This window comes from Rhinatrema bivittatum, chromosome 10 (assembly GCF_901001135.1).
Source record: "Rhinatrema bivittatum chromosome 10, aRhiBiv1.1, whole genome shotgun sequence".
Lineage (NCBI taxonomy): Eukaryota > Metazoa > Chordata > Amphibia > Gymnophiona > Rhinatrematidae > Rhinatrema > Rhinatrema bivittatum.
The window spans coordinates 109,749,357-109,765,202 of record NC_042624.1 but is presented as its reverse complement, the minus strand read 5'-3'; the positions used below and the strand labels follow the sequence as shown (position 1 = coordinate 109,765,202).

Here is a 15,846-nt window from a genome sequence, read left to right as displayed (position 1 = left end):
CAGTTTGCCGCCTCTCTATATCTTGCCTGAGACATTCTTATTGCAGCAGAATGTGCTCAACAAGATTCCTCATGGGGGTCCTCCTAGACTTCCTGGGCTATGTCGAGGATGCCTCATGGCTATCGTCTGTACTGTAACTTGAATGGTGAAAAAGTAGTTGAGCTTTGTGGGTGAAGAGCAGGTGGGGAAGCAGTTAATGGCTCTTCTTATTATCTATTTTAAGTTGCAATTTAACCTTTCCACAAAGCCATCCATTTCAGGATAGTTTACAGAGATTTTGAAGGGTTGGATGCCAATCCACTCGTATATTTATTTATTTACATCTTTTTGTATCCCGCAAATCCAGTTCAAATTGATCAGTGCGGGTCACAGTAAAATAGTCAAAGTCTAGAAAAGACATAAAACATGATACACTTAGTGTATCAATATGATAGACTGATAATGCAGCCTTCTGGAATTCCCTACCACTGGACATCAGAGCCGCCCCAGACCTTCAGGAAAAAAATTGAAAACCTGGCTATTCACCAAGGTCTTTGGTCCCTAGAAAGTTGTGTCATCATTAATATGCCCGACCCATTCTCTGTGTGCCAGGTACGGGCTCTGTCTGATTAAATTATTCTGAAATCTGGACTTTCCTGCATGTAGTTGCTATTTATGCTGTTCTGTTTCGGTTAAGTGTTTACCAAGGAGTCCCAGCCTTTTCAGTAGTTGTTCAAAAGTGTGGAATTTCCACGGCAAGAGCATCAGGAAGAGAGGAGCTACGTCTAAGAAGTCCTGGCCATGGAGCCGGAGAAGGAAGTCAAGACAGGTCAAGTCATTCGTCCCCAAGTTAGGTAATCAAGACCCAGATGGGAAAGCCGATATGCGAGCTCATGAAGAGGCCAGTCCAGATGCCTGTAAAGGGGCCCAGTGGGCGGATGCCTCTCTCAGAGCTGTTTGGGAAGTGGTGGGGCAGCTTGGGAATGCTTTGCCTGGAGATGCTATTGCTGAGCAGATCCCTGGGTTCTACTTTATCCTCAGGAATGACTTTCTGCTATACCGGGGTGATTAAAAAAAGGCCCATTCCAGGACCAGCATAAGCCACTTTGGAATCAAGTTGAAGTCAAGATTTAAAATTAACCCATAGCCAGTTTGTTTGCTGGTCACTCTGTTTGTCACACTTGGGTCAGTTTTAATACAGAAAATTCAGGAAAAGCTTTTCCCATGGACTCTATCAGTAGCTCTGCAAATCCTACTCCACGTGTCTTCTTACCTCCCCCGGAAATCCACTATTGTCCTCTACCCCTGGATTGCTACGGACTTAGTAGGTCTACAAGAGAAGTCATCCAGGAGACTCCAATATATTGTAATTATGGACTTTGCTGCATAGTTTAGTTGCGTTTATTTAATTTGATGAAATGCCTTTCGTTACAACAAATCAAAGTGATTTACAATAAAATGGTAACCTGAGGCAATTTCCCTAGTTAATATAAGCAGCGAGGGCATAGCTAGCACTATAGTTAGTCTTTTATTGCATATGTTTACCAAAGGAAGTGCTAACTGAACAGAGAGTCCCCTTCATTCTCATCAGCAGCATTTATTTATTACACATTTTTCCAGCAAATGAGATCAGAGCATGTTACAGAAAACCAATCAATGCAACAGCAAAAGCGAACGATGCAAGAGATGCAGGCGAAACAGAGTAATGGTACAACAAACAAGTCAACAGTAGTGCCTGCATAGTAGGAAGAGAGCAGTTTCCAGAATAACTTAGCTGAACCGTACAGTAGCTGTAGCAGCAGTTTCAGGTGGATCAGCTTCTTTAAGTTGATGTGGATTAGATGGCAACTCCGTACGCCAAACATTTTTGGTTTGGAGAATAACCAAAGTATGAAATGCATCCTCTGGCTAGAGCAACTGCATATACATGTATTTAATGAATATTTATTGTGGATGTTTTGAAAATCTGATGGTGATCCGCAAAGACTGGATCCCACTATGCATGGGATTATCAGAATGAAGCTCGGAGAGGCCTTTGTCCTCAGGACTGAAGCACTAAGATGCTTCCGCCTGGACCTTTCCCAGCACATGGAGGTAGGCCAGAGTCCCAGCTCTGGGTTCCTGTAGCACTTTGCTTGTTCAAGTTTCCACACTGTGCAAGTGTTTTGTTAATCATTTTCCATTTCTCTGCTGAAAACGCCCTTTAATTCCCCACGGCGTTCCTTGACTGAGAGCAGATTCAATCTGCCAGCAAACATGCAACAGGACTTTTCCAACTGTTGATGCGTGTGGCCAGAGAATAGGCCAGCACTCAGCAAGCCAAAAGAAATTGGCTTCTGACCATTTTAGAAATGCCTGAAGCAATAATTGATCTATATTCTGTGCTAAGGCTGTCTTGGGAAGGCAAACGAACATGGTAAGCTACTAACAGTCTCTTGGAACAATGACATGTATGAGAAGGCATGGCAAACAAACACAGAGAAAGGCTGAAACTATATGAGGCTGCAAAAGGTTGATTCACCCACTCCTGGGATCTGGAGAATGCAGATTCTAATAATTTAAACAAATGCTACCTCGTCTAAGGACTGTTATAATTTTCAGTGATAGAACTGAGCTGAATAGCTACTAGTTTGGGATGGAAAGGCTAAAATATCCAACAGTTGTCTGCAGAAAGCATCAAGATTAGTTCTACTAAAGAAGGTTGGAAATCTGTCAGATTTATCAGGAGGTCCTCAGCACAGCGTCCATAATCAATGAATTACGATGACTAGCCCCAGTAATGGAAAAGACATGTGTGAGAGCACCAGATGGAGACCTATATGAATGGTGATGGCAAGCAACTTACGTATGAGTAGTGGTAACCTTTTTTTAATCACCCTGCATGTACTTTTATTGACTCAGTTATTGATCCTACTACATTTACCTAACATCAAAGACAATGTTTTCTACAGTCAAAACATTTCACCATTATGCAGGTGAATTTCTCTGTGGCTACGAGTGTGTATGGTGAAGGTGCAGCTGTTTCCAGCTGTCAGCTGCAAAGTCCTTGGGTATGTTGGCTATTTATATATTGTCTTTTGGTGACATTCATGATGCAACAGGTGCCGTTACATATCTAATGGCAATATAAAGGGTCACAGGAGGTCGTTAAAGAGGCCAAGATATGGAGATCTGATCAATCTAGATCATGGTCATTGTTTTGTGCATTTTACCCCGTTTCATGTAGTTGCTTCTAGCCACACGTCCCACAGGGCCATCCTTTGATGTTTTCTGCTGGTACGTCCAGATTCAAGGAGTCGGATGCCCGGTACCATGACCTCTGGCTCCAGCAGGCAGCAGAAACATCAAAGACTGGCTAGACTAGGAGACCACACTATTTACTGTAAGACGTCTTCTCTCTAGAAGATGGTCAACTGGCTTTTAGGTGATATATATATATATATATATATATCTTTTTTGTTTTGTTAATTGTGATTGCCTCTTTGCCAGGGTTATTTTGAACAGTTGATTGGTGTCTACATTTATAAGTCTAATTTCTATTTGACTTTAGAGTACTCTGCTTACAGCAGATTTGGCCATTAAGCAAACAACAAATTTTAAGTAATAATTATGCCTTCTAGTATCACTTAAGACAGATCGGTAACTGTCCACCTGAGAACCAGGCAGCAGGTGTGAATAACCCCACTATTGGCCTCCACGGGGGCCAGCTCTCTAAGAGAAACCACCTACGTTCTTTTTCTTTGGTGCTCAGCAGCTGCAGAGTCCGCGTATTAAGACCAGACGCATGTTCTGCGGCCGAGCAGGGTGGAAAAAAAAACCCAATGCGTGTGCATTTGAACATCGAGCATGTGCGCACTTTTACTCCTCCCGCCTCAATGCGCTCCCAGGAACGCCTCTCTTTCATTGGGCAGCCAAGGCGGTTTTCAGACAGGCCAGTTTAAATGGATAAATTGCTATTTTCCTGACTTTGGAAATGGTCTTCCCCAAGGTCACGACGACTTTGGAGTTAGGCTTCTGCCTGTGGCTTATCCAGTGTAAGTCATGTAACAATGGACTCATAGGGATCATTTCTGCACTGCTTGACCCTGATGGGATGTTTAGGTTTGCGGACCACCAAGGTGGGAGCTGAAATATTGGACCAAGGGTACCTTATGGTAATGATTTGTCCAAAGTCCAGGTCGTAGTCGTTTACTTGCGCTATGAAGATGGCAGCCACTGCTTCGTAGAGCGCAGTTCCGTCCATGTTGATCGTGGCTCCCACGGGCAGCACAAACCTGGCAATCCGTCGATCAATGTGATTGTTTTCCAGTAAACACTTGAATGTAATGGGCAGGGTGGCAGAGCTGCAAAACACGACAAAATGACTCAGTTCTCAAAGATTACGAGAATGAGGTTTAAAGGTACAAACGTCACTCTTCCGCCATGCTAGCTGATGAATTCAGTTACAACTTGCCATTACTCCCTTTGAAGCTACCTTCTTCAGAAAACAGTTTGCTAGCCACACTGGCTTTAAAAAAAAAAAAAAAGATTTTACAGGCCAGAATGAAAGATGTGTAGGCTTTGCAGAATTAGGTCTGCGGATACATTCAGCACAAGTCGCCCAAAATCCGCAGAGCTTGAATTTATCTGCAAGTTTAAAAATCGGTTTAAAACCAGTGGCATGGAGCTAAAGCTGACAACCCAACCTCGTGCACGCTGTTTCCATCAGTCCGGAACACATCTTGCTGTAATGACCATTCAGGAGGGAAAAAAGGGCCGTATTTCACCTGTGAACTGGGGGAAAATTCCCTATTTCCAGGGAACGGAATCAGGGAGAAAGCTGCCCGTTTTCACTCATCTCTAGATGGGCGTCAGCCCACTACAATTAACTGCTGACGGTACCAAGATAACAAAAAATAATTTTGTGATCCTAGCAGCCACCTCTCCGATTGTTCTCCCTTTTAGACTCCAGAAGGCAAAGATCCCGGGTCTGTCCGCCGACTCAACTAAGCTTCACTAAGCAGGGACTCTCTTATGTCTGTACAGAGCTGTGTACACCTTGTAGTACTATATATAAATGTCTAATAGTAGCACTAACGTTTTATGATGACTGTACTTGATTATAATATTTTGGGACCGCAGCCCGAGTCCATTAAACTGATTTTGTTAAAAGCGGTATATTCAGATTAGACAGAGGATCGATGGTGCTTGTCTGTAGAGTAAAGAGTCCAATTCGCTGGCCAAGAAACAACCACGCCGCCACTTCTTATTGTTAACTGGAGAACCAGTCAGATTCTGAAATAAAAGCCCAGTCACAAACATGACATACGATGTCCGCTACCACTTTTTAAACAGAAAACAACTGAATATAACTTGATCCCTTAAGCTCAGCCTTTCATGGATTAGGGGAAAGCTTTATGTGAAATCTTCTTTAGGTTTAAACTTTTTTTTTTATGATGCTAAATCTTTTTTTAATCTATATAAATAAAAAAAAAAGAGGAGCAACAACGCTGTAACCTACTTTTTCAAAGATTTATTTTTATTTATTTATTTATTTAAAGCTTTTTTTTTTTTTTTATATGATTATAACTATATTGAGGTATCCAAATGTTTAATCAAGGTGGCTTCAGAGTAATTGGCTTCAGAGTAATTCTGGTGTCTACTTTTAATCTAAAAACCTTTTCCTACCCAAGGGTTTTAGGCCCAGTCTTCCACGGCACTTCTCTAATCAATCATTTCCCGCTGTAACTTCGATGTCTCGCTGATCTGTTTGGCACAATCAGGGATGTATCGGTTACAGTCAGTAGAACCTGTAGGTCTCTGCTTTCTTGTATCTTACGGGTAACATTCCGGTTTATTTTTGTATGCACATAGGGAAGAGCAGTTTTGCTTTTTGGTTTTTTTTTAATGATGTTTGTGGGACTGGATAGGCTGGGCAGGTGGGATTTCCATTTATTTTAAACGTTTGGGTGGTCATTCCGCCACTTTCATGAAGACTAAGAGGAGAGTGTGTGTTTGTAAGAGGTCATCAAGGCATTGTTAATTCTTTGCACAGAAGATGAGGATTAGGATTATGAGAGTGTTTTAAATGATGTGTTTCTCTTTTAGATTCCTCCTGATGCAGATAATATCTTTATTGTTGAAACATCGTGGTGTATAGGATATTTTTGCTGGTAAATGATGTAGCAGGGCCATGCAAGATTGGACTGAAAGCCCATTGCATGGCAAAAGGTTTTTAGACTGAGACTTGGCACTAGAGTTACTCTGATACTACCTTTATAAAAATAAATGTCTGGATACCTCAATATTTATTTTATGTATTTATTTATAAAATGTATAGCCTGCTGAGCCACAGAGCTCAGTGGGTTACAGTAAACATAAACATATAAAACAATCATCTTCGAAAAATTAGTTTTGAATGCTGTTGCTCCTCTTTTTTTTTTTTTATATGGATGCCTAATAACTGGAGTAACTTTTTTGCTGTATATATTTTGAATTGTGAAATCCTTTTTAATGCCAGCACTGATAAGCAGACAATCCTGCTTGACAATTTAGAGCGAGTATCTCCAGTACAGACAGTGCTTTTCCCGTAAGAATTCCAATCCAGCATTTATTCATTTATGATTTCTTCACATTCATAACAGGGCCCCTCCAGCAGAGGCTCTGGGTGACTGTGTAAAATACAGCAAAAAATGCAGTCATTAATGCATCGACACGGAGGGAGGGAAGCTTTGATCATGCACCGTTAAACGCTTGCTCTAAATAATGGATGCTGAACCCTGCACTGGATCCAAAGATAGAATCCATTGGCTGTGGAGGAAGTTGCTAACCCAGTGATCCTGAGCTGATCACTAAAGGTTGGATGGGGAAGAGGGAGGGTAATTTTACGACCGTGCGCGTAGAGCTAAAATCTGCCTGTAACTCGAGCCAGCATTTTCAAAGCAAACTTAATCTGGTTACACATACTTAGTACCTCACACAAAGCCAAACCTGTTTTTCGCAGGGCATAGCTTGTGAGGGCGAACGTGCATGCACGTTTTTAAAAATCAAACAGTATGTGTGTAAGTCTCGACTCTGCCCGCCACTTCCCTCCCCTCGGCCCCTCCCCAGGACACGTAAAGTTCTGCGCGCACACTTTTACGTGCACTGAGCCCAGGCTGCTCTTAGAACCCGATTTACAGGCACAACACCGGGTTTTGTATGCATACAGAGCTTGGGAAATGACCTGAATTGGCAGCAGATGCACAGGAAGGGGGGAATAACCATCCCTGGGATTATCACATGGATGGGCAGTTTAGCAATCATAAGGCTTTACTCCATGGGCCTTGGCTCTCCTTTCAACCTAAACCAAAACAATAACACTCCTGCACAGGTGAAAAGCGCAGTCATGTGACCTGGTGGGAGTTTCTACATCCAGGACGAGAGAGATTTTGAGACAACGCTCACACACGAAACGTTAGGAAACCTTCTCTGACTGGCATCAGTATGCTTCCTAGACTTGAGTTGCTCACTGGCTCCATGCCACAGGGATCAGGCTAATCCAGTCCTGGCTTTACCCCAATGCATGCAGGGGTTCGTAGTTCTCATTATCTTAGGGAGATCAGTAGGGTACTGGTGGAAATGCCAGCCCCTGCATGCAACAGAATAAAACCAGAACTGGATTAAACTGATCCTTCTGACAGGGGCTTAACAACAGACAAACAAAATAAGTACTGCCAGGGCTAAGTAGCAGTCATCGGATTGGGTGGCCATGGAGTAAGAGCTGAGAAGGCAGGCACTACCTATAGGATTAAAGAAGGCAGCGAGATTTAACTGGCACAGAGCAGCAGATGGCTCCTGTGTCCTCTGAGGGATAATCAGGAAGGCCCTGTTAAAATAAAAGCATCACATGGGCCGCTGTATTTGTTACAGCTGTGTATTTGTAACTGGAAGCTTAAGGGGCTACTGCTGCCTGTATTTTTGTACCAACATCAATTTTAAATAAAAGCTTAAACAAAAAGTAATAATTGCAAGCCGCCCTTGGTGAGGTCTGGGCTGTGCTTTTCTAACGATGACTGCTAATAGTAATTGCTGGGCTAAGAAAGCCGTGGCCTTGTTCCCATACTGGTGCGTTGTGCAGGGAAGAGGAGCTGGAGGTGCGGACCAAGGGCACGGGAAGGACAGGGAGGAAGCACGGACCATGTCGGCTCATGTCGGGTCAAATGCATGGAACTAATTACTTCTGTCTAATAATTCTTCTCCCAGCACACCTGGATATTTCCATCAACATACTTAGAGGAAATTGAGCACTGGGGCATAACAGCAGCACGTCCAGGTGCCCCTCTCAGCCTGTTCCCAGCCAGAGTTGCACGGGTGCAGGCCATCTCTACACCCTTAATTGGATTATTAATCCATGTGGGGGAGGGGAAGGGAGCATTATACAGAACCATGCACGGATTAAAATCTGTATCTGAGTTGCGGTTTATAATTTTTAGCGAGTATTTCCGGGCTGGAAGGAGAAAGAGGGTTTTTCAATGTAACATATCCTGAGATGCCATGCACCAAAGTTTTATTAAATTAATCCGAGCTGGAATGGGCCTGATGAGAGGATGAAACTGCTGGTGGTGAATCTGAGAGCTTGCAAACAAGCCCAGAGCTGCCACCTCTCCTGTTTCATGCACCCAGTTGGGAAGGACGCCAACGGATAAGGACCATAGGGCAGATCTGGCTCGTTCAATGTTATTCCTGGGGTGTTGCTGTATATCTAGGACTCTTCCTTTTCAGTTTACTTTATTTTTGCCTGGGAATTTCACTGTTAGAATTTAAAAAAAAAAAAAAGATTTTTTTGGTTGATTTTCCTCCTGCATATTATATCAGTCATTTTTCCACTAATTTTTTTTGTTATATTATAGAAATCCCCAGGAAAAAATAATAAAAACTAAAAACAAAGGACCCTATGTAATTCCTAGAAAACCTCCCTTGTTCCCTTCGTTTCTTTGCGAGATGTTTTCGTTCTCGCCGTGTTGCCTTGTGTTAAAGTAACAGTCCCAGGCCGCACGTGGAAACGAGACGATTGAGTCATTAGACAAAAAGCTTCCTCTCGTTCCACAGCTGCACACACCGCCCGTTTATCTTGCCTGTCCGAAGTCAGAGTCGTTAACTTTACAGGCAGCTGCAAAGAAAGCGAGGTCCGCTAGGGAAAAAGAGGGGATCCGGGACGACATCCAGTCGGCTGCCCGGCCTTTAAAGGAAGAGGGGAGCCTTGTGCTTCCACCAGCTCCTTCTACCCGAGTTTTGTTCAGAAACAAATCAGCTAGAAGAAAGCCTCGCATATACATTATATGAAACGGAGATGATGCTGCCCACTGCATTCCAGCATCCCCTCCATAATATGCAAGAAATGATAATAAATAAATAAATAAATAACCCTAACTTTACTCCCAATCCAACCTGTCTAAACTGATCTGAAAATTCTCGTTGCCCAACATTATTAATTGCTATATTACTATAAAGACTTGAGGTTGGTAATAACAAAAATTATGTTAACTTTAGCTGTAACATTTCTGCATGGGGAGGAACCCTAATGGAATGCGTGGGGGGTAACCCGCACGGAGTGGTAGTTCTACCCTTAACGGAATGCGTGGGGGGGGGGGGAACCCGCACAGAGTGGTAGTTCTACCCTTAACGGAATGCGTGGGGGGGGGTAACCTGCACGGAGTGGTAGTTCTACCCTTAACGGAATGCGTGGGGGGGGGGGGGGTAACCTGCACGGAGTGGTAATTACTACCCGTAGCAGAATGCATGGGGGTAATCTGCAGGGAGAGGCAGTATCTTTTCTGGCACGTAAACTATCTAGCAATAACACCTTTATCTATTCTGATTTTAAGTTTTGGCCAATATGACCATTTAATGGACAACATATTCCATCATCACATTTCCTGGAAGAGAACGTCCATCCTGGTACAAGTAAAGAGTGCTCCTCCAGAGAATATGGAAAGTAAGGATAGCACATCACTATCCTTAAACTTAGTAAATGGTCAATCAATTTGGTGAAAAATCCCAGTCTTAACTGACCTACTTAGGGATACTTCCCCAGACATCTTATGTGTGACAGAATCTTAGCTGTCTCCATCTGATACGGTCCTCATATACCAAATGAGTCTACCCGGGTATGAAGCTTTTTCCAAACCACATGAGAATAAGCAGGGTGGGGAGTCTGCTAATTCTGGCAAAGGCATTGCTTGGCCTCTCTATTGCCCCTATAGAGAACACCCCACCCCCACCCACTAGAACTGCTATTTCTAACTTCCCTGTCTAACTGGGGCATTTGCTTGACATACTGTCCTCCAGCCAACCTTAGGAACAATGTCTTGGCCTTCATAGATTCCTTCTTAGGTATGAAAGCAGATGTTAGGAATACAATTGTTTTGGGTGATTTCAACTCTCACGTGCATGTCATCCCTCTGAGTCCCAGCGGTGACTTCCTCCTCATTCTTATGAGTGCTCTAGGGTAGATGCAACTTATACAGGAGCTAACACACAAATTGGGCAACACCTTAGACTTAATTTTTATCTGAGATGATTGACTGAAAGAGGACTCCTCTTCATGGTATGCATCCCGACTCCCTGGTCGGACCATTATTTAATCCGATGTGAGCTAGAGATCTAAGGCTGCACCATTAAATTCAGGTTGCCACCATATACCATAGGTCTTTAAGACAGCCCCATATCGAAACAGATCAGCTACTTGAACTTTGGCTTCCGAAGCTCGTCACCTCTGAAAATGGTACAGTGAAGGGACTGGTTGACCTATGGCTGTCATCCCTTCATTCTTCCCTGAACACTTTGGCTCCTATAAAAACCATTACTGCTTGCCCATGACAGCACGTCCCCTGGTTTTCTAATGATTTAAGAATCTATAAGAGGGAGGTCCATACAGCAGAACATTCCTGATGGAAGAACAGGTCTTCTGGTAACCTAGACCTTTATATAATAAAAGACTCCAAGTGTATAGGAAGTCTCTAGACCAGGCTAAAAAAGAATATTTCTCCAAACGTATTGCCGCTGCAGTCTCTCGACCAAGAGCACTCATTTAACTTCCCTCTAGCAATCATCTGGCATCTTTGGTGTCTGAAAGTGAAAGCTTTGCTGGCTTTTTTTTTTTTTTTTTAGAGAATGGATCAGCCGCCTGCTGGGAGGTTTAGATGCCACACTCCATAACCCTGCGATAAGCCAAGCAATAGCCTCTGTATGGAGCGGGTTTTCACCCCCTTTCTAGTTTAGAAACATGCTCCATCATAGGGCAGTTTGACAACTTTTGTACACTGAATCAGCGTTCAACGGTCTTGCTTAAAGTATTACGGTCTGAAGTGGGAGGATGTTAAGGATGTAGTTCATACGTCCTTAATTCAAGGAACACTTCCAACAAAGCTAAAATCCGCCACAGTGCTTCCTTTTTTGAAAAAAAAAAAACAAACTAATCTAAACCTTTCTGACCCTGCTAACCGTAACAATTTATAATCCTACAAAACATTTTTATTAAATGTGTACAAACATTAAACTCATGACTTTTAATACATCAGACCATCTATATGAACAGTGCTTGCCTTTATAATAAAACTACATACTCCATGCACACAAAAAAAAGTGGGTCCGTGGTATCTGGGGCAGCCTTCAATGTGAAAGGACGTGCTCGTTAAGGGCTCGCGCTAGCCATCAGAGACTATCCCTCTCGTCCCCCAAAGCACAATGGGGGACGAGAGGGATGGCTTTGTAAATAAGCCCCTGAGTTACAAAAAGAAGGCAATGGACCCAGCCAGAGTGACCGGGAGGTATGAACTGAACCTGGAAGGCCTTCAGCTGCCTATGACCTTGCCTGACTGCGTGCTCCGAGTGTAGGACATTAATCTACAGAGAGGGCGAGGCCAGCACGTGGGACTGAGGAGAATTCATGACCCTTGTGGATTCTAAGTCCTGGCTCTGCCACTTATCTCCTGCAAGTCACTGGCCTTGCTGTTCTGCAGCCTTCCCTTAGCCTCAGTTTTATGCCCTGTTCTCTCTTCTCCTTTTGAAGGCTTTTACATACAGAATCAAGCATGGGCCATCCACCAGTGAGGTGGCTGCATTTACGTTTCTGACTGACCATGGATATAAAATATATTGGAGGCGGCCCCTACCATAATCTCTTTTGGTCTGTCCAGGACATAGGAGCTGCCAGGACTTGCACACAGATCAATTCAGCACTAAACTGACTAAATGGAAACCATGTAACCTCTACCCATCCGGCATCCTGCTAAAGTTACCCTTCCAAATTACAACCTGAAGTCTGAAGCGCCTCCAGAGAACATTTTCAAGAATCCTACCTACAACATGGCTCTCCTATCACCACGATTCACCGACTGCGCGGCAGGAGGAGTCAGAGCAGTCAGGGACGGTAACCTGCAGTCAGCGTGCGGCGTGGAGGCACGCTGGTTTCCAATTCAGTACCTGGAAGACGTGGCCAGAGCGATCAGCAAAGCTTGAAGGACGCCACGGATGAAGACGATGGGGTTCTTCTTGGTGATGAACAGGTACATCATTGGCAGAATGAGCAGCCCATGAACCAGCAGACCACACACCACGGTGAGAGCATAAAACCCCAGTTTCTTGCCAATGGCTGTGGGGTCATCCATTTCTAGTATCTTGCCGGCGATGAGAAAGACTATGCCGAATGGAAAATACCTGGACAAGAAGCAGATCACATGCTCACGCTGGTTAGCAATTCTGCCTACAAAATGCATTGCACACAGAGGGAGAGCTTCAAAAGCCATTTTCCTGGGGAAAACCAGCAATTGGAAAACTTCCCACCCTGCACGTGGGAATCAGTCAGCCGTCTTACACTTAGATCAGGGGAGGCAACATCCCGCACGGGTTTGCATTTTCCAAAGCACGGGCGGTGTTTTTCAGAGAAAGCATATCCACAGAAAAGGAGGCTGCAAATCTCCGTGGATAATTTCTCCCTCGGCAGTTTTCAAAGGGAGAGCAAGTGCCCACTTTAATTTTGAAAACTGGTGCAATGTCCGAGGGTAAATATCCCTGGCAGACTTTCCACCAACGCGGGGCTGTCTTAAAATGAACTCCCACGGTCCAAAAGATCCAAAATTCTCCCCTTGAGAAAGAAGACACTAGCAAAGCATCCACCAGGTTTGCAAACATATCTGGGTCCACATGCAAAAGCCATTTAGACGGATAACTCAAAAGTTATCCATCTAAGTGGGAAATGTGGCATATTCAGCCACTTATCCATTTAAATTATAGCCCTCGATGCAGTCAAATGAAACACTGGAACAGAGTTGGGCAGGTGGCCAGGTGGAGGAGAGAAATAAGCTGTGGATAAGTGATTTTATGTTCATATTTTAAACATTTCTACAAAAACAGACAACCAGATACAACCGATGATTATATCAAAAGAGGCAGTCTAGCATACACTCCAGAAAAGGAGTGAAGTCCGCATCTCAGTATATGAAGGTCATTCTGTGCTGCACGATACTAACGATCTGAAGCAGAGGGTGAATTTTGAATAAGAAATGTTGTTTTACCCAGCAAGCAACACACAAGGTTAATGAAACAGACAGGAAGTAGAAAACAGCGCAGAACAACAATCGTCCACTAGGTGGCTTTAACCTATACATTTACATTTTTTCCAGTTAAATAGAAACATAGAAAATGTGCACATTTAGTTTCATTTAAAAAAAAAAAAAAAAAAAAGTGTTTTTATACAAAGCTCCTATCGAGTTGTGCTTCAGCCACCGTGCCTCATGTCTTGTACCATCCTCAAAGAACACTGCATCTCCTTTCCAATTTTTTATTGGCGAAATATTTCCTGAAAGGAATAGACCAAGGCCATGCACACATACGTTCTCAGGTACCATAAAGCAGCTGCTTACCAGACGGTGACTGCCACTATCCTCATGACCGATTCGTTCAGGCACTGACAAAAGCTGACCAGGGGAACGCCACTGTCGCCCATCCTTCCCAGCATTATACCTGCAGAGAAATGGCAAAAACCTGCTTTATGCTTCACGATAGCTCAGGGTAAACCGGCAAAGACTTACGCTGCTTTTTGTGGGCGCAAAACAAGGGTTGCCCCACCTAAAATCAACCCGAGGCGTTCTGGCGAGCGTTTTGGAGGCATGGTTGGAAAGGACATGTAGGACCGATGATTTTGTGTAATATTATGGAGAGTTGGGGGGGGGGGGGGATGTGCCCTGCCCTGATTTTCATAGCTGCTTGGTAGGGAAGGAGAGACCATGGCCACTGGGCCGGACTTTTTTGTGTGTGTGTGTGTGTGTGTGTGTGTCGGCTCTTAGGACAGCTGTATTCTTTAAATACATTGTTCTTTAAATACAATATATTCTTTAAATATATTGTAATATATTTATGTAATATATGTATATATATGTAATATATATACATGTAATATATGTAATATATTTATGTAATATATTCTTTAAATATACAATATACATTATTCTTTAAATACAATATATTCTTTAAATATATTGTAATATATTTATGTAATATATGTATATATATGTAATATATATACATGTAATATATGTAATATATTTATGTAATATATTCTTTAAATATACAATATACATTATTCTTTAAATACAATATATTCTTTAAATGCTAAACTATCTTTATTTCCTCTGATCCCAGTTCAATAGTCCTTGTTAATTGTAACTGCTTTCTTCGACACGTTATTTCTGTTTTTGATGTATTTATTGCACCCCTGTTTATTTGTAAACCAGCATGATGTGATCATTTCATGAATGCCAGTATATAAAAACCTTAAATAAATAAAAATAAAATAAAATAAATATAGTCGGTTAAGTTCAAAGTTATCCGGTTACCTGTAGCTGGATAACTTTAAATCTAACTGGCAATATTGAAAGTTAGCCGGCTAGATTTAAAGTTATCTGCTAAAGGCAGCCAGATAACTTCATTCAGGGATACTGAGCGGGACATTTATCCCACTGCATATCCCTAATAACTTACCTGGTTAACCTTAGCTGGATAACTTATCCGTAGTAGTCTTCTTTGACAATTGACCGCATACCGTATAAGAGAGTGCCCCCGTTTTGGAGTGACCTGCTAAACGCTGCTTTAAAAAGAGTTTTCAAGGAGTCCACATAGCACATGATATAATTAGAGAGCCTGGGTCAAGCTTGCCCACAACCATACCGATTTGGACCAGGATCGACACCAAACAACGTTCACCCAATTTATTCCTAATCCCCCTTCCCAACCTTTTCCAGCGCAGCACAAGGGCACTTTCTGTAGACGTGTACAAAATCTCGAGCCTGCCAAGTCAGGATATCCTGGCCACTAAGCGTACACTTCATCTGGCATGTCTTTCAGTCCCGAGTCACCGTGCCGGGCACGACTCAAAGGCGTCAAACCGAACGTCTCTGCAAGGTTCCCTTGGGTGACAAAATCTCCCCCTTCCAGTAGGCGTTGTCCTGAATTACCAGACTGGCCAGTTAATAACCTGGTTAGTGCTTGTATGTTTGGAGGAGCTGGGCATTTAGTGGCTGTCTCCAGTGTCCTATCCGGATGAACCCCGTGGCCTTTTAACCTGCAAAATTAAGATATGATCCTTTCTCCATGGCTAACTTTTCTACTGTGTAAACCGTCTTTAGAAAGAGAAACCACCGAGCTCACCATTCACCTGCCATACCGTGGCTAAGTAACGAGCGAAACGAGGAGGAAGCAGCAGAAGGGGCAGAGATACAGGAGGAGGTTACAGTCCTAAAAAGATGCTGTGTCTACGGTCCTAGAGCTGAGGCGCATAAGGCAGAAACTTGCTTTAAATGAATAGGAAATATTTACAGCAGCACTACACGGAAAGCCTCACTATTATTT

General features: G+C 43.1%; 1 protein-coding gene across 1 annotated transcript in view; it reads right to left on the bottom strand.

Moving 5' to 3' along the window:
• Positions 1 to 15,846, bottom strand: part of SLC1A7 (solute carrier family 1 member 7) — a 48,964-nt gene that overhangs the window by 7,350 nt on the left and 25,768 nt on the right. Inside the window, exons 6-8 of the mRNA XM_029618385.1 lie at positions 13,863 to 13,962; positions 12,424 to 12,657; positions 4,128 to 4,322 (exon numbers count right to left, since the gene is read on the bottom strand). Of these exons, the coding sequence (XP_029474245.1) occupies positions 4,128 to 4,322; positions 12,424 to 12,657; positions 13,863 to 13,962 (529 nt within the window). The remainder of the gene's footprint in view (positions 1 to 4,127; positions 4,323 to 12,423; positions 12,658 to 13,862; positions 13,963 to 15,846) is intronic.